The 24,455-nt window shown below is 38.7% G+C and overlaps 1 protein-coding gene across 1 annotated transcript in view; it reads right to left on the reverse strand.

Moving 5' to 3' along the window:
• LOC131936787 (neuronal acetylcholine receptor subunit alpha-10) overlaps nt 1–24,455 on the reverse strand; it is a 194,075-nt gene that overhangs the window by 29,135 nt on the left and 140,485 nt on the right. The window contains exons 2-3 of the mRNA XM_059293861.1: nt 9,170–9,315; nt 5,485–5,529 (exon numbers count right to left, since the gene is read on the reverse strand). Coding sequence (XP_059149844.1) covers nt 5,485–5,529; nt 9,170–9,315 — 191 coding nt within the window. The remainder of the gene's footprint in view (nt 1–5,484; nt 5,530–9,169; nt 9,316–24,455) is intronic.

A 24,455-nucleotide genomic window follows, 5' to 3' on the forward strand; every position in this document is an offset into this window, starting at 1 on the left:
ACATATATATATATATACATATATATATATATATATATCTATAATATAAGCGGGCTGTGTCTGTCCTTCCTTCCTTCCTTCCGTCCGTCATCGCTATAGCTTTTGGAACGATAAAAGTAATCATTCGCACCATGCTGTGCTTTTCAGTGCACCGCAGTGTCTTATTAGAAGTAATAGAGTAGGATTCGTTTATATAACGGCATAGAGCTATTTTATAAATGCCACTGTGTTTATTTTTTTGCATAACGTTATGAAAATATTAAATATTTGCACATTGCTAAAACATATTAAAAAGATCAATGTCAAATATCAGTTTAGTTTGTATTCCTAGAAAAAATGGATACATTTCCATAAAAGTAGGTCGAAAAAGCTAATTAATTCAACTTTTTTTTGTGGTAATTTTTTCAAGGGAGGTAATTCGAAAATATATTTAACTCAACAATAATTTAAGTTAATCTTTTTTTTTATTACTACCGCATTGATTAGTCTATGTTAAGGTTCATAATTAAAAGAGAAAAATGTTAAGATTATTTATATTATTTTCTAATTAGTCTATGATTTCTCAAAATCACTATTTTTTGTTTTTGTGGTTGTTTTTTGGTTGTGTTGTGGTTGTGTTGTGGTTGTATTGTGGTTGTTTTTTGGTTTTGTTGTGGTTGTGTTGTGGTTGATTTTTGGTTGCGTTGTGGTTGTGTTGTGGTTGTGTTGTGGCTGTGTTGTAGTTGTGTTTTTGTTGTGGTTGTGTTGTAGTTGTGTTGTGGTTGTGTTGTGGTTGTGTTGTGGTTGTGTTGTGGTTGTGTTGTGGTTGTGTTGTGGTTGTGTTGTGGTTGTGTTGTGGTTGTGTTGTGGTTGTGTTGTGGTTGTTTTTGGTTGTGTTGTGGTTGTGTTGTGGTTGTTTTTTGGTTGTGTTGTGGCTGTGTTGTGGATGTGTTGTAGTTTTGTTGTGGTTGTGTTGTGGTTGTGTTGTGGTTGTGTTGTGTTGTGGTTGTGTTGTGGTTGTGTTGTGGTTGTGTTGTGGTTGTGTTGTGGTTGTATTGTGGTTGTGGTTGTGTTGCAAGTTGTGTTGTGGTTGTGTTGTGGTTGTGTTGTGGTTGTATTGTGGTTGTGGTTGTGTTGCGTTTGTGGTTGTGTTTTTTGTGTTGTTTTTATTGTTTTGTTCTGTTCCAAAGTTGGTACATTTAAAAAAGATTTACCGTGGCGGAGCACGGGATGCAGCTAGTATATATATATATATATATATATTTGTGTGAGTGTGTTTATGTGTTAATGTACGTGTGTGTGTGTGTTGATTTCAAGCTGTACAGGTAACGTCCTGTCCTTTGGGTCCATCAGCTGTGTGTAGAGAGAGGGGCCTGATGCATGGGCAACATCTGGCTCTTCTCTACTTAGGGCCCAAGCTTTGGTCTTGGATCTCCAATGGGCAATCATCCACTTGCCTATTAGACTATATATATATATATATATATATATATATATATATATATATATATATATATATATATATATATATATATGTTAAATTGCAAATTGAATCATTAGTTTACTAACGAGCATACCCCTCAGTAATTTCATGAATGCTGTAGAAACTACCTGTAGGATAATCACCTGTCGTAATAGATATCTAGCAATGTAGGCATAGAGTGAGTCGCCTCCATCACCAACTTCTCTAGACCTACAGCTAATGGGACTCTGTTACTATTTTACTGAGTGCGGCTATGTGAGCACTAGCGTGTTATGATTAAATTTTCTGGTAAGTGGAATGCGATTAAAACTCTAGTGGCGAAATAAAATATAATTGGGTGTAAAATGATGGAGGCCTCAATGATGTGAACCGTGCACACTCAGGTGTATTGGAAATATATTCAGGTAACAGTTTGAATGGGGTGCACGCTCTGGTTAACATGCTTCGATCTGTCCAGGCAATTACATGAAATGTTCAAGGGGACGTAATCGATGGGTTGTTCTCTGACTCCGAGACAATGTCCACTTGAGCAAGACGGACCGGGTCAACGGACACATATGTGTGTGTCCATCTAGAGAACTCTGGGTTGCATGTGAGGCGTTGGGTGTTGAAGGAAGGTGTTGAAAAGTTGATACTGAAAAGTTGGGGTTAAAAGGTTGATGTTGAAAAGTTGGTGTTAAAAAGTTGATGTTGAAAAGTTGGTGTTGAAAAGTTGGTGTTAAAAAGTTGATGTTGAAAAGTGGGTGTTAAAAGGTTGATGTTGAAAATTTGGTGTTGAAAAGTTGGTGTTGAAAAGTTGGTGTTAAAAGGTTGATGTTGAAAAGTTGGTGTTAAAAAGTTGGTGTTGAAAAAAGGGTGTTAAAATGTTGATGTTGAAAAGTTGGTGTTGAAATGTTGATGTTGAAAAGTGGGTGATAAAAGGTTGATGTTGAAAAGTTGGTGTTAAAAAGTTGGTGTTGAAAAAAGGGTTTTAAAAGGCTGATATTGAAAAGTTGGTGTTAAAAGGTTGATGATGAAAAATGGATGTTGAGAAGTATATGTTGAAAAATGTATTTTTTACTATTGTTGTTGTTTTAAATGTTGAAAAGTTAGTGATAAAAGATGATGCTTTTGTTAGTGTTAAGTTAGTGTAAAGTTGATGCTCAAAGTATAAGAAAATTAGCCGTAAAGGATGAGTTGAATTTTAGTTCTGAAATGTTGGGGTTGAAAGATGAAGTTGAATGTTAGTATTGAAAAGCCGCTGTTGAAAAATTGGCGCTGACGAGTTGCTGGTTATTTGTAGTGTTCTGTTTGAAGTTAATTGATGGTGTGTATGGTGTAGGGTGAATCGTGGTTGTGATTTATTTTTATGTCTGCTAGTTTTCGAAATTCTCCACAACTTCTTCCACAAAACCTTCACAAATTCTCAACAAATTCTCCACTAATTCTCCACTGATTCTGCATGAATTCTCCACACATTTTCCACAATTTCTCCATAAATTCTCCACAAATTTCTCCACAAATTCTCCACAAATTCCTCCACAAATCTCTCCAAAAATTCTCTACAACCTCCACTAATTCTCAACCAATTCTCTACCAATTTCTTCACAAATTACTCCACGAATTTTTTGCAAATCAGAATTGACCATACTTCATCTCCCTTTTGAAAAAAAAAATCCGCTTTAAAAAAAATCGTTACTCATTGTCTGATGAGGAATAAATGATTTTAGTATTGAAGATTCGCACTCCATTGATGAATGTGCGTCCTGGAAAGTCTATATGTAGACCACACAAACCAATTAAACACCCAGACACCCAGGACTAATTACTTAATCGATATTTTTAAATACGTCATCATTTCTTCTCCAATCAGTTTAGAGCCCAGATGTTGATCCCTCCACTCTCTCTCCAGATTTGCACATTAGCTTTCTCAAACTAGCTCTCAACCGCAACCTCTCTCTACTCTCTTCTCTTGTCCTCTCCTCTAATTTTCTCTTCTCTCCTCTTTTTTTCTCTTCTCTTCTCTTCTCTATTCTCTCCTCTTATTTTCAATTCTCTCCTCTATTCTCTTATCTTATTTTCTCTCCTCTCCTCTATTCTCTTCTCTTATTTTCTCTTCTCTCCTCTCCTCTTCTGCTTTATCCTCCTTTTCCTAAACTATTCTCTTTTCTTCTATTCTTTCCTCTTCTGTTTCATTTCTCTCTTTTTTCTTTTCTATTTTCTCTTATCGTCTATTCCACCCTCTCTGTCTTCTCTTCTGCCCTCTCCTATACTCTCCACTCCAACATTTCTCTCCTTTTCTCTCTCATCTCATCTACTCTTCTTTTTTTCACCTCTTCACTTCCCTATTCTTCACTTCTCTGCTCTTTACTACTACCTCCCCCTCTCATCTGTTCCTTTCCTCATCCCAATCCCCCCTCTAATTCCGGTGTGATTTTTTCTCTAATTCTTGATTCAGCATTTCCTTATCAATGATACTTATCATCCATGCAATGTTCGCCTACGACTACTCCGGGTTGGAATGCGCCATTTTGTATCCACCCCTTTGGCGTCGAGCTAATTCCTGGATCTAAGCAGCGGATAACTGCCCTACAAAGCTATCTTCAAAATATCTCGGATGTAAAAAAAAAAATTTTATCTAAATAAACAAGATCAAGCGTAGCTTACAAAAACTGAATTAGGAATTTTTTTTTTTACTCTCCGCGGATGAGCTTCGAGATTGATTCAATATTTTTGTTCCAGTGTAATGGTTCTGTAAGAAAAAAAAATGGCCACAGATCCTTGGGTATGAGATATGACACTAGAGCGATAAAGGCGAAAAAATATTTCGTTCAGTCCTACAGAATGGTGGCGAAATGAAGGGGCGAATCCTTGTGGGGGAGGGGTAGGAGTGTTGAAAGACGTGGACCCCATTTCTTTATTTCTCTATTGGTTGATACTAGGGGTGGGGGTGGGGATGGGGCTGGAATTAACGAAAATCCGGGTTCGAGTTATTTTATATCATTTCAATCAGGTTTTTTTTCGTCTCTTAATGTGTTTGTTTATTTGCTTTTAACAAACATGAAGTTGAAGTTAATAAAATGATGGATCATATCTCGGTGGAGTTGGGGACGGGGATGTGGCTCTATGCTTGCCACATCACAGGGTGTTCTGACATCATTACACTTTTTGTAATGTGATGTGTTTTTTTTTTTACAGTAGAGGATTAAAAATCCTCATTAGAAAGATGAAAGTTTTGAAAAAAAAATTTCGAGTCCAAATAACACGTTGATATGCAGGTCAAAATCATACGTTTGGTTGCAAGTTGAAATCATACGTTTGGTTTCAGGTTCAAATCATACGTTTAGCCACAAGCATAAATCTAAATTTACAAATAAACCTTCTACATAGAAAACCAAATATACGACCAACCTACAACACAGAAAACTAAATTTACTACCAAACCTACGACACAAAACTAAATTTACTACCAAACCTACGACACAAAACTAAATTTACTACCAAACCTACGACACAAAACTAAATTTACTACCAAACCTACGACACAAAACTAAATTTACTACCAAACCTACGACACAAAACTAAATTTACTACCAAACCTACGACACAAAACTAAATTTACTACCAAACCTACGACACAAAACTAAATTTACTACCAAACCTACGACACAAAACTAAATTTACTACCAAACCTACGACACAAAACTAAATTTACTACCAAACCTACGACACAAAACTAAATTTACTACCAAACCTACGACACAAAACTAAATTTACTACCAAACCTACGACACAAAACTAAATTTACTACCAAACCTACGACACAAAACTAAATTTACTACCAAACCTACGACACAAAACTAAATTTACTACCAAACCTACGACACAAAACTAAATTTACTACCAAACCTACGACACAAAACTAAATTTACTACCAAACCTACTACACAGAAAACTGAAGTTACTACCAAACCTACTAAACAGAAAACTAAAGTTACAACAAACGTACTACATAAAAACTAATGTTACTAGATCTAACTTACCTGGTTTAGCCAACCGTTTGTTGTTAAAACTTGATTTTTCTCGTCCTGGAAAATATAGAGTAAGTAATTAAGTCAATTTAATTTAAATTTAAGTCAAAGTTAATTACATCATCTAGATGTTATTACATGAATTTATAAGGATTACCAGCTAGAAATGGATACAACAACTAGAAAGGAGTACCTTAAGGAAGCCTAATTTAAAAGAAAATTTAGAATTGACATGTTTGTATTAGAATCAAGCTGTTAGTGTACATGTCATTAGTATCATACAATCGATCAATTGTACATTTGTGTGAGAGAAAAAAATGTGTGTACATGACATACAGTCATGTACACGAAAAATACGAGTGTGAATACTGCTTCCCTGGTCTGTACACAATATATAGGCCTATGTACACAATAGATATGTTTATATGTGATTGTTTTATTACTCTGTCGGTAAACAATATATAGGCCTATGCACACAATATATCTGTTTATTTGTGATTGTTTTATTACCCTGTAAAACAGATTGTAAAGCGTGTATGGTGTATGGAAGTACATTAGTACTGTGTGATACATACCGAAAAGGGAAACTATGGTAGATCTAAAAAAATCGTAGGACTTATATTTTTTATATAACTTGTCAAAAATGAAACGATGATAAAAACACTTCCAATGAAAATGATACTTTGTCATAAAATGTTTGGAAAAATGCTTTGACAGTTATACAAGATCAACAACAGGTGTCGTGAAATACTAAACTTAATTTTTTTTTGCTTTCGTATGTAAAATAATATAAATTTTAAAATGTATTTTTTGGAAAATTATTTTAACAACGAAACATTCTATGCTTTCGGTATTCAAAAGGAATATATCCTTTCCAATAATGCGATCAGATTTATGAATGACACATCAACATAATTATTGGTAGTTAAATTCAATTCAAGCCTACGGTCTAATTAGTTCGCTGGTACTTAAATACTGGTGTAGTTTTACCCCCCCCCCCCCCCACACACACAACATACAACCACACACCCCTGTAGGTAATGGACGCTACTCTGATGGTCCCCACACACTTGTGTTAAAACGTGTGGAATAAAACAATGTTTACTTAGTGATTTGACTCGTGGCTCCAACTTCACCCCCACTCCACAGTCCCACCCCTCCACCCCACCCTCAATGTCCAGAAACCTACTCTCTCCCTCCCTCCCCTCAATGTGTACAGGCCTCTGGCATAAACTTTGGTACGTGCCAGGAGATAATTGCCACATAAAGTGTGTGCGTCCAAGCGTGACAAAGATAATTGTGAGTAAAACAGAGATTGGTGGTATTATAAGGGAGGAGACCCAAGCTTTAAATTATAGTGTGTGTACGTACGCATATATATATATACACATATATAAGCGTGTGTATGTATACATATATATATATATATATATATATATATATATATATATATATATATATATATATATATATATATATATATATTACTACTGTGTGCATGTGTGTATCTGTTGGTGTATGTGCGTGTGTACGTATGTCCGTTTCAGCATGTGTGTCCGTGTGTATGTGTTTTTATGTGTGTATTTCTGTGGGTGGATCACACTGGACCACAATTATGGCTAGAACCGGAAGCAGAAACAGTGGGCAGGCTGGACCACACACGCTGTATATCGAGACTTAAGAGATACAAAAGAACACGTTCATTAACTGCCGTTTAATTAGCCTACCACGTCTTCTGTAAAATCACGCTCTCAAGATTTTTATAATTTCAGGGAAGATAACTCTTAAGTTATCGAGGTTACATGTTTTTAACTCCCCTCACCACTGGTTAATCTAGACGCACACGATTGGTTACAATCAAAACTTAAAGCTGTTTGATTGGTTGGTTTTTACGTGCGATAGCACAAACTGAATGAACCCCAGCCCTAAGGGAACTACGGTACGTTGTTTGTGCTTCGTTAGGCCTGAGTGCCGACTTCTTGTAGGAGATATCGGGGTACTTTAAGCCAGGAAGGAGTTTTTATGGAAGTGGTAGAACTGATGTTACATGACCTTGTGACGGTTTCCAGAAAACTTTGCATCGGAAAACTGCACAAGCAGAAAAATCCGCAAATACGAACTAATTCTACTCACACATTTTTATTTTCTTATATATCATGGGAAAAAGTTGTATTATGTTATAATGTACAAGTGGTCATTCTTTGTTAGTGTCTATAAAATCTCGATTTAAGTGGGAAAAAATGCCCCTAATGAAGAACATTGCTTTGTAAGTGTTTGTAGCAAAGTTTTAAAAGATTTAAAAAATGGGCCAAGATAACTTTTTACTTATGTTTAGTTCTTCTTTCTTCTTCTTCTTCCTTCTTGATTTTTAGTGATGGAAGGGATCGAGCCTTATCTGCCAGAGGGCTTGAACTCGAGGCTTTTTCGAATTTATCAACCATGAGCTGTTTGTCGACTCAACCACGCCTCCATCACAATTAAGGATTACGTGTCAACTGGTTATGCGCCATTGAGGTCATTGACTCCGAGTTCAGCCTGCTTTTCTTTTTGGATTTGCTTCCATAGCCTTTGTCCAACCAAGAACAAACAACAAGGCAGCAGTTGTTTGATTTTGGAGTCTAGTCTCTACTAGAAGAGGGGCTGTCCCCAGCTAACGAGCCTCATCTGCCCGAGGGTTCGAACTCGAGACTTTTCGGTTTAGCAACCATGAGCTTTAACGACTTGACCACAGTTGAGAAGTAAAAAACTAAACATAATTAATGTGTCTTCTTCTTAATCCCTTTCGTGGCCAAGACACGAAGTAGAGTTCATCTGATTTATAGACCTCGGCATATGAAGGGATAGTGTGGTCAGCACTATGCCCAGCCGACTTTGTTTCCCTAACGTAAGTTAGATACCCATCAGAGCTGGGTGGACTCAGGGACGTTCCACTTATTCAAACTCGGATTCGAACTCGAGACAGTCGGGTTAACAGTCTAGCTCTCTACCTAATTAATGTGTAACTTGTGGAAGTGTGTAGCTAACCTTACATCAGAAAGAAAATCTGCGGTAGTTTAAACTGGTTGTGGAAAATACATAGGTAAATGGCACCAAAACAGGACACAATCAGGTGGAAGAGATTTAACATTTAGTCGAGACGACACACACAGACGACACACATAGACGACACACACAGACGACACACATAGAAAACACACATACAGGACACACATAGAGGACACAAATAGAGGACACACATAGAGGACACACAGATTTTGATACAGAAAAACTATTCACCCAAATGTCACAAAATAGATGACACAAAAAAATGATACAAAACAGATGACACAAAACAGATGACACAAAACAGATGACACAAAACAGATGACACAAAACAGATGACACAAAACAGATGACACAAAACAGATGACACAAAACAGATGACACAAAACAGATGATACAAAATAGATGACACAAAAAACACGATACAAAATAGATGACACAAAACAAATGACATGACAAAAGATGACGCAAAATAGATGACACAAAATAAATTATTCAAAACAGATGACACAAAGCAAATGATACAAAACAGATGACACAAAACAAATGACAAAAGATGACGCAAAACAGAGGACACAAAAAAATGACACAAAACAGACGACACAAAACAGACGACACACATACACCAGATGACATGGACACAAATGTCACTGACCACATCAATGATCTGCACGAGGGCGAAGCCAAATGTCAAGTTGAGGGAATCTGAGTGGTTGAGGGACGGGCGTATCCTCTTGTCGTAGCCCTTCATCAGGTCGCGTACTAGGCGATATTCGTTCGGATCCGCCTGAATGGTCATCACTGCAAGGGAGAGAATCAGATCTTAATGGTCATTAATGTAAGGGGAGAGGATACTTTCTTAATGGTCATCACTGCAAGGGAGAGAATCATGTCTTAATGGTCATTAATGTAAGGGGAGAGAATCATATCTTAATGGTAATTAATGTAAGGGGAGATAATCATATCTTAATGGTCATTAATGTAAGGGGAGAGAATCATATCTTAATGGTCATTACTCTAAGGGGAGAGAATCATATCTTAATGGTCATTAATTTAAGTATTATTGATAAGCAAGGCGGAACAGAAGCAGACATAAAAATACACTGACTTAAGTCCCTACGCCCTCATATACCAGAAAAGTTGAATGAAGCCTAATCATGAAAAAAATATAAAGGGATGATTTGTTCGATAATAGAGAATTAAATATGAATGCTTATACTTTAAAACAAAATAACAGTTTTAGTCATGTCTCAGAGGGAGTTCGAAAATTGATTCTATTTTCTTGTTGGTTTTTCTTTTTAATTTAAAATTGTTTGGGATGTCTGGAAAAATTAGCGATAGTTGTTGTTGTTTTAAATCTCAGACTGTACTTTTGCTGGTCGACCTCCCACTGTAGAACACTTTCATCTAATCAAAACATCCTATACATACACATTGTTTGATATGTCGGACGTGATGAAATAATGTTTTCACAACTATGGGATGAGTTTGGTTGTAAAAAGTTTAAAATAATAGAAGTTTTTTTTGTTGTAAATAGTTTACATTATAAAATAAACCGGTAGTGATCTCCCCTAAACTTTCTCGAATATTCTCGAATATTCTTATATAAAACAACAGGGGATGGTAACTGGGGATATAGTTATGATTTTTAATCCATTTTAAATACTTAAACTTTTAAAAATAGAATAGAATCTCATAAAAAAAGATTGCGCACCTAGCAAACGCCGAATAAAAACGCGTACAATATTATTAGTACTTTAAAAATTTACATTAGTTTTTTGAGAAATCGGAAGTAGCGTAAATTACTACTTCCAGTCAACGGAAATTACTCAAAATTTAACAGAAGGTAGAGAATTAGATCTTTTACTTACATGTGAAATTTCATTATCTATCTGAAATAGTACTCAAGTTATAGGCTTTTGAAAAATTCAAAGTAGGAAAAGTACCACTTCCGGTTATCGGAAATCGCTCAAAAGTTGATACGGATCTACGATTTTGATAAAATACTTATATATGAAATTTCATCAACCTAGCTGTAACGGTACTCAAGTTATCGTGTTTACACACGGACAGACACACACACAGACACACACACACACACAGACATACGGACAAGATTGCAAAATTATGTTTTTCCGTATCAGTGAGGTGTAAAACGTCGAGATTTGTAAAAATCTCGATTTTTTTTTTGCACGATTACAATACTTTCTCTATACTACGTATATACGAGAAAGTAAATATTGTAAATAATTTACACGATGAGGTGATATACAAATTTAACTCTCTAATCAATTTCTCATCAATTACTAATCAGACACTTATCAATCACTAATCAGTCACTTATCAATCATTAATCAATCACTGCCTAACGTAAACACAAGCAAGGATGTGTACCACATTTCTTTCCAATGTCTTAGTGAACCTTGAACAAGTTTTATATCCTAGGGGGGGGGGGCGCTGGATATTTTTGGGGAGGGGGTGGACTACATTATCCGGGGGGGGGGGGCAGACACTGATACAAAATATGTTTTCCTTATAAATTCTATTTCGTTAGGGGGGGGGGGGGATGGCGGTAGACTTTCTTCGGAGGTCAGTAGCCACCACCCCCCCCCCCCCTCGAAGAGATGCGTGGAACATACTCTGCACCTTAATGTCAAAGATTCTAGCGTACAAAACTAAACATAGATAACGTACAAATATATGCTAAGTATTAAACCATACGACATTACTCTACAATAATTACACGAGTGAACACGAGTTCATAGATAACATTTAATAAGCCTAACACGTCAAACAAACCCATACAAAACCGCATTTTATCATCACATATGTAGCAGAAATTTTGTTCAAATATTTTTTCGGAATTTTTTTTTTTTTTTTCTTTACCTCCCAACTCCCCACTAAGACAGTTCAATGAAAAAATTATTTACCAATCTGACCCACCTGATTTTCTGATTACCTAAAACCAAAGACACGTAGTCCTCGATTTAATGCTGTTTATTGAAAATCGTTGGCCCGTGGTCGAGGGTCGGCCTCCATACCCCCGGGGAGTATTCCTTCAATAAACGGCTCTGGGTATGAGCAAATATGTGCCGTATTTACCGTGAGAGGGTGACAGTGAGGGGGGGGGGGGGAGGGGGAGGGGGAAGAGAAAGGGCAAGAGGGAGGGGGGGCACACTTTAGTCGCCATATGTGCTCAATAATGTAAACGTGTTATACAGATTACACATGAATAAGCTTTTATGTGTGCGGTGTATGTATAAGTGTAGTATAACTCAGCTATGCACAAATATATACGCAGTCTATGCGTGTATTAACTAAACAAATTAAGTAATGTAATCTACATATATATATATATATATATATATATATATATATATATATATATATATATATATATATATATATATATATATATATATATATATATTGTCTGACTGCCCAGGTTTCTTTAGTTTGCCCAACTTTATGTCAGGTACTCATTAGAGCCGAGTAAACTCAGAGTGGTCGTACAGACACAAGCCCGGAACTTGTATTCTAAATCTCACTCATTATTGACTGCTACATCCACGGTCATGCAGTTTACACACAGCGTCAATCAAAGAGTGGCAGAAATTTGTTTTTAAAAACAGAAAAAATCTCTGGTATTTTTAAATAAAATCATATTAAAAGATCATTAGAAAGGCTACTGGAAAGATCATTGAAAGAACTCTAGTATTGCAATACAGAAGTGCATTAAAACTAATCAAATTACCTTGACACTGCTACTACTAAGGTATGGATTAAGAATTGGATTAAGAATAGAGCTCAAGATTAGATTTACGATAGTGATATTTGAAATATGTAACATGGAAGGAACTCCAGTAAACTGTGACCCGAGACTTTTTGTTTCAGTCAGGTCCTAACATCTTTTCCCTCAGATTACTGTACCAAGCAGGAATTTGATAAAATACCCCCCCCCCACTCCTCGACAACCCACCCCTTGACCACCCACCCCCACCCCTCGACCACCCACCCCCACCCGTCGACCACCCAGCCCTCACCCAACAACCACCCACCCCCACCCCTCGACCACCCACCCCCACCCGTCGACTAAACACCCCCCCACCCCTCGACCATCCACCCCCCATCCGTCGACCACCCAGCCCCCACGACCACCAATCCCTCACCCCTAAACCACCCATCCTCACCCCCCCAACTAACGCGATTTCCCGCCCCCTGCCGGCCGTACCTAATATTGTTTTATCGCTGATCACGTTTAGGTTATGATAGGTTTAGGCCGCCACTAGACAGGTCATTACACCAGCAGTTAATCATACTGTTCTCGCGAGAAGACGCGAGACTTGAAAAAACGTCGCCGGTAATCAGAAAAAGCTTAGCCGGAGTGTAGCCGGAGGGCCGGATGTCTTCTCCGTCAAGAGTGTGTGTGTGTGTGTAAGGGGGGGGGGGGGGGGTGTGACCAACAAATGAGGGGAGTTGTTGAAGGGAGAACCGCCATAAAAAACACCACCAAGACCTCATCAGGGGAAGTGTCATCTCCATGAAAGCCGGGTCCGGTTAGCCGGAGCGGCTTTTAAAGCCGTGACTGAACGCTGACTGTACTCTGTGTGGGCCATAGATTTTGTTGGTGCCGTCGGTGTGGTCGTGGGGTAACCGCATGACTACAGTTCCAGGCGATCTGGGTTCCAGTACTGAGAATGCCATGACCTATACCATGCTCGCCATCTTGTGTTTTGATAATTTCAAGACCCAAAACAATTGCTTGTTTTGTTTGCTAAGGATGATCTAATCATAAACATGGAATACTCCTATCGGATGAAATGTTTGAACTCAAATTTTCACAGCCTATGTTTGGTGGGGCTGGGGGAGGGGGGGGGAGTATTTTCTGTCACAACACTTAATTAAACTATATGTATTATTAATGGTGTATTTTAAATTAGAGTTTCATCAAAAGTGGGAGAAAGATTTACGATTGGTAATTTATGTTTTAGCATTTAATGAACCTGATAATGTAAAACTTGCAACTTTTGACCAATTATTTGGGAAAATTGCAACATTTGACATGTTGATGTGAAAGTTGCAAAAAATGTAGGTTGAGGTCAGTTTTCTCAGTTTGTGCTTAAATAATTGACACTCTTCTAATTGACTGATGATCATTGACACTCTTCTAATTAACTAATGATCATTGATAATCTTCTAATTGACTAATGATTATTTATATTCATCTGTTTGAAGATTATTACACTCCACTAAGAGGTCATCCATCAAAAACGTAACGCTTTTTTGGACGATTTTTACCTCCCCCTCCCTCTCCGTCCACACATCGTCACAAAAAGCCAGACCCCCCCCCCCCCCCCCTAAAATGAATCTTTCTAAAATTTTCTATATTTTTTTTTTTTTCTGAACTCCGTCAACATAGAGTATTTAATCAATTTCTACTACAATTTATTAAAACAATTTTCTAAAACGCGAAATAACGGCTAAAATTCGTTTTCTAACATTGCTTTTTTTTAGTGACGTCACACTATCTGAACACCCCCCCCCCCCCCCAATCACCCTCATCACACACCGTCACAAAATTACTCCCTCACCTCTACGAGTGTGACGTCATTTATGGACGACCCCTAACTGCCCGATGATTATTGACTCTAACAACCTTATGATTATTGACGCTCTCTGTTGATTATTTCACCACTAGCTATTACCCTCTTTAACACAATACATGTGACATAATTCGCGCGGTGCACTAGGCATCACGTTTCTATGGCCTTTAAAATCTACACCACATGGCGCATGTCTTGCCTGTCTGTTTATAGTTGATGTACAGCTTTAAGCTAGACAGGGGCAACAAAAAAAAAACGAATTTTATTTTATGAGAGTTAAATGTTGAGTTTGCTCGGGTTAAGGGCGTTATGGGGGGGGGGGGGGGGGCAGGAATGAAAATATGGGGGGGACCTCTTTTTATGCATTTCAACAGTAGATTATGACGATATATTATAGTATGCAAAGTTGAATATCGGCATCAATGTAGGAATATCAATAATATAAATCTATTCATCAGAAATGTACGGTGCTGTGTGTGTGGGGTGGGGGGGGGGAGAGGGGGTGTTGGTTGTAAACAGGCCGGCGTGTCCCTGGAGGTAAAACGGGTGGGTGGTTTGGTGGGTCAAGGTCGACGTGAGCGAGGTAGTAAGTGGGGGTAATTTGTGGTAAGTAAAGCTCGGTAGCGCGTGGACGTGATGGATGATGGGGGTGGGGGCGGAGATTGCCGTGGGGGGGGGGGGGGTGCGGCCGGTAGAATTGAATCCTGAGAAGGTAATAAGCCGTACGTCAAGAAACGTTGATAAATCGTCTGGAATCGCAGAAGTTAAGTCCGGATGTAGACGGTGGGTACGTCAGGAAAAGGAAGGAAGGAAACACAAAAGATGGAGGTTTTTTTTCGTTTACACTTTTTAAAACATCTTTCGTCTTTTAGCGAACAAGGACTGAATTGATAAAAGTACACCACCACCACAACAATAGCGTTTGTGTCATGTAGAAAAAGATGGATTCTTGTTGTGTTCGATTCATTAGTTTAATTAATTAGATTAATTGTGGAATAGATGTGTTAACAGATTTCCACTGGGAAAGGCGTTTTAAAAGAATGTATTGCTCAAGGGAAGCTCCCCACCCACCATAACGTTATACAGAGACAATCATACACATGTATTTGATATTTTCACAACAAACATTCTCCCTCTTACAGGAAACTAATCTGTGAACTGTTAATGTCAAAATAGTCACCAAAACATGGCCCTTATAGTCACCAAAACATGGCCCTAATAGTCACCAAAACATGGCCCTTATAGTCACCAAAACATGGCCCTTATAGTCACCAAAATATGGCCCTTATAGTCACCAAAACATGGCCCTTATAGTCACCAAAACATGGCCCTTATAGTCACCAAAACATGGCCCTTATAGTCACCAAAACATGGCCCTTATAGTCACCAAAACATGGCCCTTATAGTCACCAAAACATGGCCCTTATAGTCACCAAAACATGGCCCTTATAGTCACCAAAACATGGCCCTTATAGTCACCAAAACATGGCCCTTATAGTCACCAAAATATGGCCCTTATAGTCACCAAAATATGACCCTTATAGTCACCAAAACATGGCCCTTATAGTCACCAAAACATGGCCATTATAGTCATCAAAACATGGCCATTACAGTCACCAAAACATGGCCCTTATAGTCACCAAAACATGGCCCTTATAGTCACCAAAACATGGTCCTTATAGTCACCAAAATATGGTCCTTATAGTCACCAAAACATGGCCCTTATAGTCACCAAAACATGGCCCTTATAGCCACCAAAACATGGCCCTTATAGTCACCAAAACATGGCCCTTATAGTCACCAAAACATGGCCCTTATAGTCACCAAAACATGGCCCTTATAGTCACCCCAATATGGCCCTTATAGTCACCAAAACATGGCCCTTATAGTCACCAAAACATGGCCCTTATAGTCACCAAAACATGGCCGTTATAATCACCAAAACATGGTCCTTATAGTCACCAAAACATGGCCCTTATAGTCACCAAAACATGGCCCTTATAGTCACCAAAACATGGCCCTTATAGTCACCAAAACATGGTCCTTATAGTCACCAAAACATGGCCCTTATAGTCACCAAAACATGGCCCTTATAGCCACCAAAACATGGCCCTTATAGTCACCAAAACATGGCCCTTATAGTCACCAAAACATGGCCCTTATAGTCACCAAAACATGGCCCTTATAGTCACCCCAATATGGCCCTTATAATCACCAAAACATGGCCCTTATAGTCACCAAAACATGGCCCTTATAGTCACCAAAACATGGCCCTTATAGTCACCAAAACATGGCCCTTATAGTCATCAAAACATCATCATTATAAACCACCACGACATGGCCTTTTAAACCACCTAAAAGGACTTTTATAAGAAACAATAACTGCCCTCTCTAGGCTGACCAACTAATCAAGCGTATTCAAGATGAGTACTTGTGGTAATTACATCCTATCGCGAGCACGGCCAACCCACCCTCCCCCCAACCCCTCCCCAATATCCGGACGTAGTAACAGGTAAATATAGCGGAAATACGTAAGTGGTTTTTTGTGCTCCGATAGATAAAGCCAGTATCTAGCCTATGACGTCTTGCTTAATTTAAAAGCATGTGAATCTATCCTAATGAGTCGAGACTTCAAGAAAAGGTTAGGCCTATAAAAAGATTTAATTTTTAGGCCTATAAAAAGATTTGATTTTTAAAATAAAACGAAGTATGCGAAATGAAAAAAGCTTTTTTCTCTTTTTAAAAAAAAAAAGTAATAGCATGGTTTTCTTCCGTGTTTAACAGTAGAGAAAACAGGTAAAACAATTTGTAAATTGAACAGGAAATTAAATGGTTGAACTTGTGTAGCGCTGACCGACTGTCAACGTAATATCTACAGTACCTGTCGCCATGGCAACCGGAGTTGACGCTTCTCAAGAAAATTGGTGACCGGTTGAAAAATGACTATTATAGGAAGTAGAAAAAATCATGAATAATTTTTTTATTCTATAATGTTTTGTTAAAACCAGGAATTTGAATTGTTGAAATTGTTAAAACCCAATTTTCCCGTTTTTTTTTTCATTTTTTAAAATCCCATTAACGCTTTCAACGAAAAATATGGTTTTGTTTTTAACAATAGGCCTACACCCACAACAACAAACTTTTGTTGAAAATTAAAACAAGGAAAGTTTTTAAACATATATAAATGCTTGTTTTTTTAAAGTTAGATCTTATTCTGTTTTGTAGCATACACTGGCGTAGCGAGGTCGGGTGTCACCCGGGGCGGCACTTAATGGTGTCACCCCCCAGAGGCGTAGCGACCCTTCCTGGGACAAACTTTCAAGTTTTCGATTTGCACCCCCCCCCCCCTCAAACTTTCGATTTTCACCCCCCCCCCCTCAAACTTTCGATTTCCACCCTCCCTCAAGTTTTCGATTTGCATCCCCCCCCCCCCCCTCAAACTTTCGATTTTCACCCCCCCCCCCTCAAACTTTCGATTTGCACCCCCCTTAAATTTTTCTCTACATATTTTGCTATTTTTTGCCTTGGTGTCACCCCCGTAAATGGTGTCACCCGGTGCGGTCCGCACCCATCGCCCCCCCCCCCTCGCTACGCCCCTGGTAGCTTATATGTTATATGTTCTAAAGTAACAAACAATGGACTGCTGGACATACGTTACTTTTTTTGTATTTTTGTCGTCAAAGATAAGGCAAAATATTTTATTTTGTTGACTTTTTTTTTTACTTGGAACAAAAATGTCCGTCTGAACAACGAACGCTGTGGCAGAATGTCTTGTTTGCTTGTAACCTTAGTTTGGTATTGATTACTCTTATTATTTTTGTAGTTTTTAAGAATCATTTTGTAGGTGTTTTTGTAAGTTTAAAGGGACGGAGTGGTCTAGCGGTAGAGAGCTGGACTGCTAACCCGTAGTCTCGAGTTCGAATCCGGGTTCAAGTCAGTAGACCGTCCCTGAGTCCACCCAACTCTGATGGGTACCTAACTTATGTTAGGGAAAGTAAAGGCGGCTGGGCATAGTGCTGACCACACTATCTCTTCATATGCCGAGGTCACAGAAACAAGTGAACTCTACTTCACTTGCCCCATAGACCGTCAGGTTTGAAAGGGAAACTTTACTTTTTATTTTGTAAGCTTAAAGACTTAAAATTTAATGTTTCTATTTACTTTTTGTAAACATTCGATTTTTTTTTACATTCTTTTATATAATGTACGATTTGTTGACACTACATTTGTAAAAAAAAAAAAAAAAAAAAATTAAATTTACCTTTTTTTTTACCAATAAATTTGTCAACGTTTTTTTTTAAAAAACTTGTTAACATTATATTAGTGAACAAATTTATTTACGTTTTGTTAGTATAAAAGTTATCAACGTTATTTTTTAATGTTAGTTAACATAAAACAAGTTCATATTTTCTATTTACATTGTGTTGACATGATGTTTAGTTAAAGGTTTAATTTTTTTGTTTGTTTGGTGACCAAAGACACTAAAAATAAGTCTATTGGTTTTTTTCTTTACTGGGCTTTAAAAATCGAAACGTACAATATTATTTTACAAATGTATTTTACCCAGCATCTGCGCTGACAACTTTAATTTTACACGAGTTTAAAATATTCTTAAAAAATCGATTAAAAAACGGTAAAAAAAATATTTCATCATTTAAAATTCACCGAAATTAATTTCAATTCATTAAACACCGGTTTCAAATCCGTATCGACCAGCGCGATACCCATCTATCTTGTACAGGAATCGATACCGAAGTTTACCTTAACCACGTCGCCGAGCCGCTGCGGCCGAGTCGATTTCCGGTCCCCCGAGGGGCGGCTGGGTCCAGATTTAGCGCGCAATTCGGCGTGTGTCGACCAGATTTGATTAGTGGCGCTGAGATCAGCAGGGCCGTGTCCACTCCGTCCATCTCGTGGGGACAGTCCAAATCTGGTAGTCCGAGCATCGATAAAGATATCGCCGGCTTTCACGGACAAGACACCAGAGGCAACCTAAGACCTTTAGAATGGGGCTTAGGAGTCAAAGGTCACGTTGTTTGGGGGGAAATTTCAAGGGACTTAACTCTAAACCAAATAATCGAGCTGTAAGATTTTTTTTTTAAATTTAGGTTCCTTTTTAGTGATATTATTTTTTTAAGCTAAGTTTTAATATATTCTTATAGTTAAACATAAATGATATTGGCTGATTTAGCTAGGACTATTCTATCTTTATTGTTAATAAACCAAAAACATGTTTTTGTACACTTTGGTTTTTTTTATTAATGTTGTAAATATTAAAGTAAATAAAACCATTAATAATTTCATTAAGTAACAAACAAACTCTTCAGCGGTTTTATCTCTCTGAACCATGCAAATACCTACAACCAAGTCAGTAATGTATTGTTCTGTAGTGTTTTAACACCTGACTGATCAGAGAAATGGTACACTAAAAAACTTCAGTTTTGATATGTAACCAATCTAAACTTTATGTACACAATGATTGGTGTGTGCTTACGAACAGGGGCGTAGCGGGGGGGGGGGGGGCGGACCGCACCGGGTGACACCATTTAGGGGGGTGACACCAAGGCAAAAAATAGCAAAATATATAGAGAAAAACTTGAGGGAGGGGGTGCAAATCGAAAGTATGAGGGGGGTGCAAATCGAAAGTTTGAGGGGGGGGGGGGTGCAAATCGAAAACTTGAAAGTGTGACCCCGGGAAGGATCGCTACGCCTCTTTGGGGTGACACCATTGAGCGCCGCACCGGGTGACACCCGACCTCGCTACGCCACTGATTACGAATATGTTTCATCCCATGAGCATCCTCACAAATCTTTATCTTAAAAGAAATGTGCTCTCCCGTCATAAGTACCTGCGTGGGTTTTTTTTTTTTTTTTTTTTTTTTTTTTTTTTTTTTTTTGCGCCATGGATGCGCGCGGTAACGTTTAGTTTTAACCAACTTTCAATGGTTGTCTACATTAATTAGACAAACCTTCTAATTTCTTAACTAAAGCTAAAGTTTTTTTTTACAATTTTTGTGTGTGGAAAATAAAGATATTTTATTAAAAAATTAACAACAAAAAACAACTGTAAAGCCTAAACCGATTTAGTGTCTGAAATAATTTAGTTTAAAAACAGTTCATTTTTTTAACCATTTTTTTTTTAGGCAGCATACTCTATGAAAGATGTGAAAATATACAAACTGGGTAACCAAGCGAAGAGTTCTTAAATCCACGGATGGTCTTTTCTAAAGACGCCACATCGTTATTTTTTTCTCCAACTTTTTCACGTTATATTTTTTTATCTTGACCTATGTAAAAAGTTATAAAGTAATCGGTCCGTTAGAAGTGGTGGAAATTTTGCCCGCAATTTTTTGCCCATGGCGGAATACAGTTAAAAAGAACTGGTATGTTCTTTTAGAAGTAGGATATAGCTTTACGTACTACTTCCGGTCACCGGAAATCATTCATATTTAAACAGATACCAGTGAACAAGATCTTATAGGCCTACCCATGTATTAAATTTCGCTTCAACCTTATAAACGTCAGTTTTTTACCTACCAAAATAAAATAAAAACAAGTCAAGCCTATCCAATAAAAGAGCTATGTCTAAAAGACAAACAAAGCAATCGCATGACTTTATGACATCTCTAGTTCTACAGACAACAAACGACAGCGTTAGTTCGGCTGATGTACAACTTGTACATATCAAAGAAGATATGGTTCAATGCTTATGTTGGTGTGCTTGGTGACATCTCACCAGTTCAAAATGTGTTCTTCTTCTTGTGTATGTGAGCTATGCCACTAAATGAATTTACAGAATTATCGAATCAATTGGTTATTGTTTGATTGCCATAAGATATATCAAATAATTTATATTTATATAGACAACTAAAGAACCAATCTACTGGTGTCTATAGACAACTAAAGCACCAAATTTACCTGTGTATATAGACAACTTAAGCACCAAATCTACCTGTGTCTATAGACAACTATAGCACCAAATCTACATGCGTCTATAGACAACTTAAGCACCAAATCTACCTGTGTCTATAAACAACTTATGCACCAAATCTACCTGTGTCTATAGACAACTTAAGCCCCAAATCTACCAGTGTCTATAGACAACTTAAGCACCAAATCTACCAGTGTCTATAGACAACTTCAGCAACAAATCTACCTGTGACTTTTAGTTTCTGACCTCTAAAAAACACTTCTGTAACAAGAAACGGCAGTGGCTGCCAATGAGGGAGGACGGATATGAGGGGATTCGGAGAGAGATAGGAGTGAGGTGGAAAAAGATGAAAATGTTGGGGGGAAGGGGGTTAACTCACCCCATTATATATTAGTCTAGACCAGGGGTCTCCAAACTAAGGCCCGCGGGCCGAATGAGGCCCGCGAGGTCCTCTCATCCGGTCGAGATTTGCAAAAAATCTCGATTTTTGTTTGTTTGCACGATTACAAGACTTTCTCTATACTTCGTATATACGAGAAAGTAAAAATACATTATCATTTAGAATTATTATTGTGCATTTATTTATTTTTTTATCCCATCCCAAATTTCTGACACAACGCACCTGCACGCATGAGCACTCTGAATGAAAGGATGTTTGTTCTGTCTTTTGCCGCCATAATGTACAAGATTTAGATCTGCTTAACAAGGAGCATGATGAAGAGAACTGATGTTTCGTCAGCCGTTAGACGGAGCAGTAATATGGATGGTCTGACCGTCTACTTAAATAGCCAATCAGAGGGCTCGGATCTTCTAGGCAAGTTGCCTTCAATGGTGTTGGTAAACATTTTTAGATTTGTTGAGAAAAAACATGAGCTGTTAAGTTTAGCGAGAGTCAGCAGATTTTGGAGGGATCTGATTTACACGACGCCTAGTTTTTGGCGGAGAATGCACATGAAACTGTGTAAGTGTAGCAAATGCGAATTTCCGCACAGGGAAAGAGCTCTCTTCTGCGCCAAACGCTTCGGGTGTTACTTGTTTGAATTGCAAATATCCATCTGCGGTCACCATATGTATGTCCCGACTGCGAGCATGTCTATCAGCACTGACTTACTAAAAATCTTGCAGGTATTAAATAATCCGAGACTGACATCACTTAAGATAACTGGCATACAGCTGTACACCGAGTCCTTTCCATTAGTACCTGATGTCGGTCAGGATTTGATACTGCTGATGTCACAGCTAGACCGTCTCCATTGTTTCCGAATGACATGTGCCGAGTGGCCGGTTGACGAAGGCAACAGGCTCATCAACACAATGCTGGCCAATAACAGAGAAACACTGCACTCGCTGGAGATCCAAGGTTTCTTTAAGGCACCGGCGTTGGTTCAACTGCCGCATGAGCTTGACCAACTGACCACTGGCATCCTATCTCTCACCCGTTTAACAAACCTCGGCATTGACTACATCCTTCTGACGGATGACTTCGTGACGGCTCTGTCTAGAACCCACGCAGGAAAGCTGCAGACATTGAAACTTGTCGTGTGCGGGATTAAAAGTGTGTACACAAGCAAGATATCAAGCAACTCTTGGCTGAAACTGAAAGACGCGTGTCCATCTATTAGAGTTGCCTTTTATTTTGACCGCTGGATGTTAAGTCTCTTGTATGTGACTCGACATATCATGGACCCCGTCCTGCCCGTCTACAAGATCCGAATCTTGAAAGGGGGGAGGAGTTTCAACACGGCCGCCGTCTTGAAAGAAATCACCCGTAACTTCAGAAAGACCATTGAGAAGCTAGAGGGCGACCTTTTCGACGACTGGGAAAACATTGATGCAGCCTTTCTAAAATGTGTCCGGAGATGTAAAAACCTACACAAAATTAAAGTGTCGGCCTACTTTTATGACACGGAGACGGCGAACACGGCCATGAAACTGCTGCACGACAGAAGCGGTCAACACGACAAAAAGCATCCGACACATGAAGGCATTCTGGATGTACACCTAATCTGTTTGCTAACTCACACGCTGGCCTGTATACAAAGTGTTATCTACTTTGTTTGTTATTTGATCGTTTATTTTAATATAACTTCTATGCTTACTGCAAAGTAGAATTTAATACTATTTTGTATCCCTTCAGAAAATATACTGGACATAAATTGATCTATTTGATTTAATTTTCTTATGTATAAAATAATAATAAAGAAAAGAAAAGAAAAAAAAGAGAAAGGAAAATTCAAGTTTTACATCAAAGATAAATAAATATTCAAGGCACGTCTAGCATGTAGTAGAGAGAGGGGGAAGGGTTAAAATGGCGGGGATTGGAGTAATACTACTCACTTTAAAAAAATTGAAAACAATTATTGCTTAGTTTTCATTATACTTGATCTATGGGATACAAAATATCGATCCACAGATTATCTTTCAAAAATTAACTTTGATAGTTGCTTAGTTTTTAACATTGTAGGCTGTATATTATAAATCGACAATAGAAATTTGATTTGATCTAACAGTGGATTTCACAAAGCTGTTGGTTGTACTTTCTTCACTAAATTTCCTATTCTTCAAAGACGCTGATGCTTTTTTTTTTAAATTGATTCAGCCCCAAAGCAAATACAACTTAAACAATTGATCCTTCGGTGAGCGGTAGAAACATATTGCCACTCACAACCTTACTCCTGTCTGTTCCCGTCCAAACGTCCACTCCTTGACCAATCCAACCGTCCACTCATCCACCTATCTACTCCTTTACCCGTTCACTCACCCTGTCACTTCCACCATCCATCCACTCCATCACTCCACCAACCGTTCATCCGTCCATTCCTCTATCCATCCACTCCCCCCAACCAACCACTCCCCCAACCATTCACTCCCCCAACCGTTCACTCCGCCAACCGTCCACTCCCCCAACTGCCCACTCCCATACCCATCCCCTCCCCCAACCGTCCACTCCCCCAACCGTCCACTCCCCCAACTGCCCACTCCCATACCCATCCGCTCCCCCTACCGTCCACTCCCCCAACTTCCCACTCCCATACCCATCCACTCCCCCAACCGTCCACTCCTCCAACCGTCCACTCCCCCAACTGCCCACTCCCATACCCATCCACTCCCCCAAACGTTCACTCCCTCAACCGTCCACTTCCCCGACCGTCCACTCCCCCAACTGCCCACTCCCATACCCATCCACTCCCCCAAACGTTCACTCCCCCAACCGTCCACTCCCATACCCATCCACTCCCCCAACCGTCCACTCCCCCAACCGTCCACTCCTCCAACCGTCCACTCCCCCAACTGCCCACTCCCATACCCATCCACTCCCCCAAACGTTCACTCCCCCAACCGTCCACTCCCCCGACCGTCCACTCCCCCAACTGCCCACTCCCATACCCATCCACTCCCCCAAATGT

The sequence above is a fragment of the Physella acuta genome, unplaced genomic scaffold (genome assembly GCF_028476545.2).
Source record: "Physella acuta isolate Inbredline_101_S28 unplaced genomic scaffold, ASM2847654v3 ptg000187l, whole genome shotgun sequence".
Taxonomy (NCBI): Eukaryota; Metazoa; Mollusca; class Gastropoda; family Physidae; genus Physella; species Physella acuta.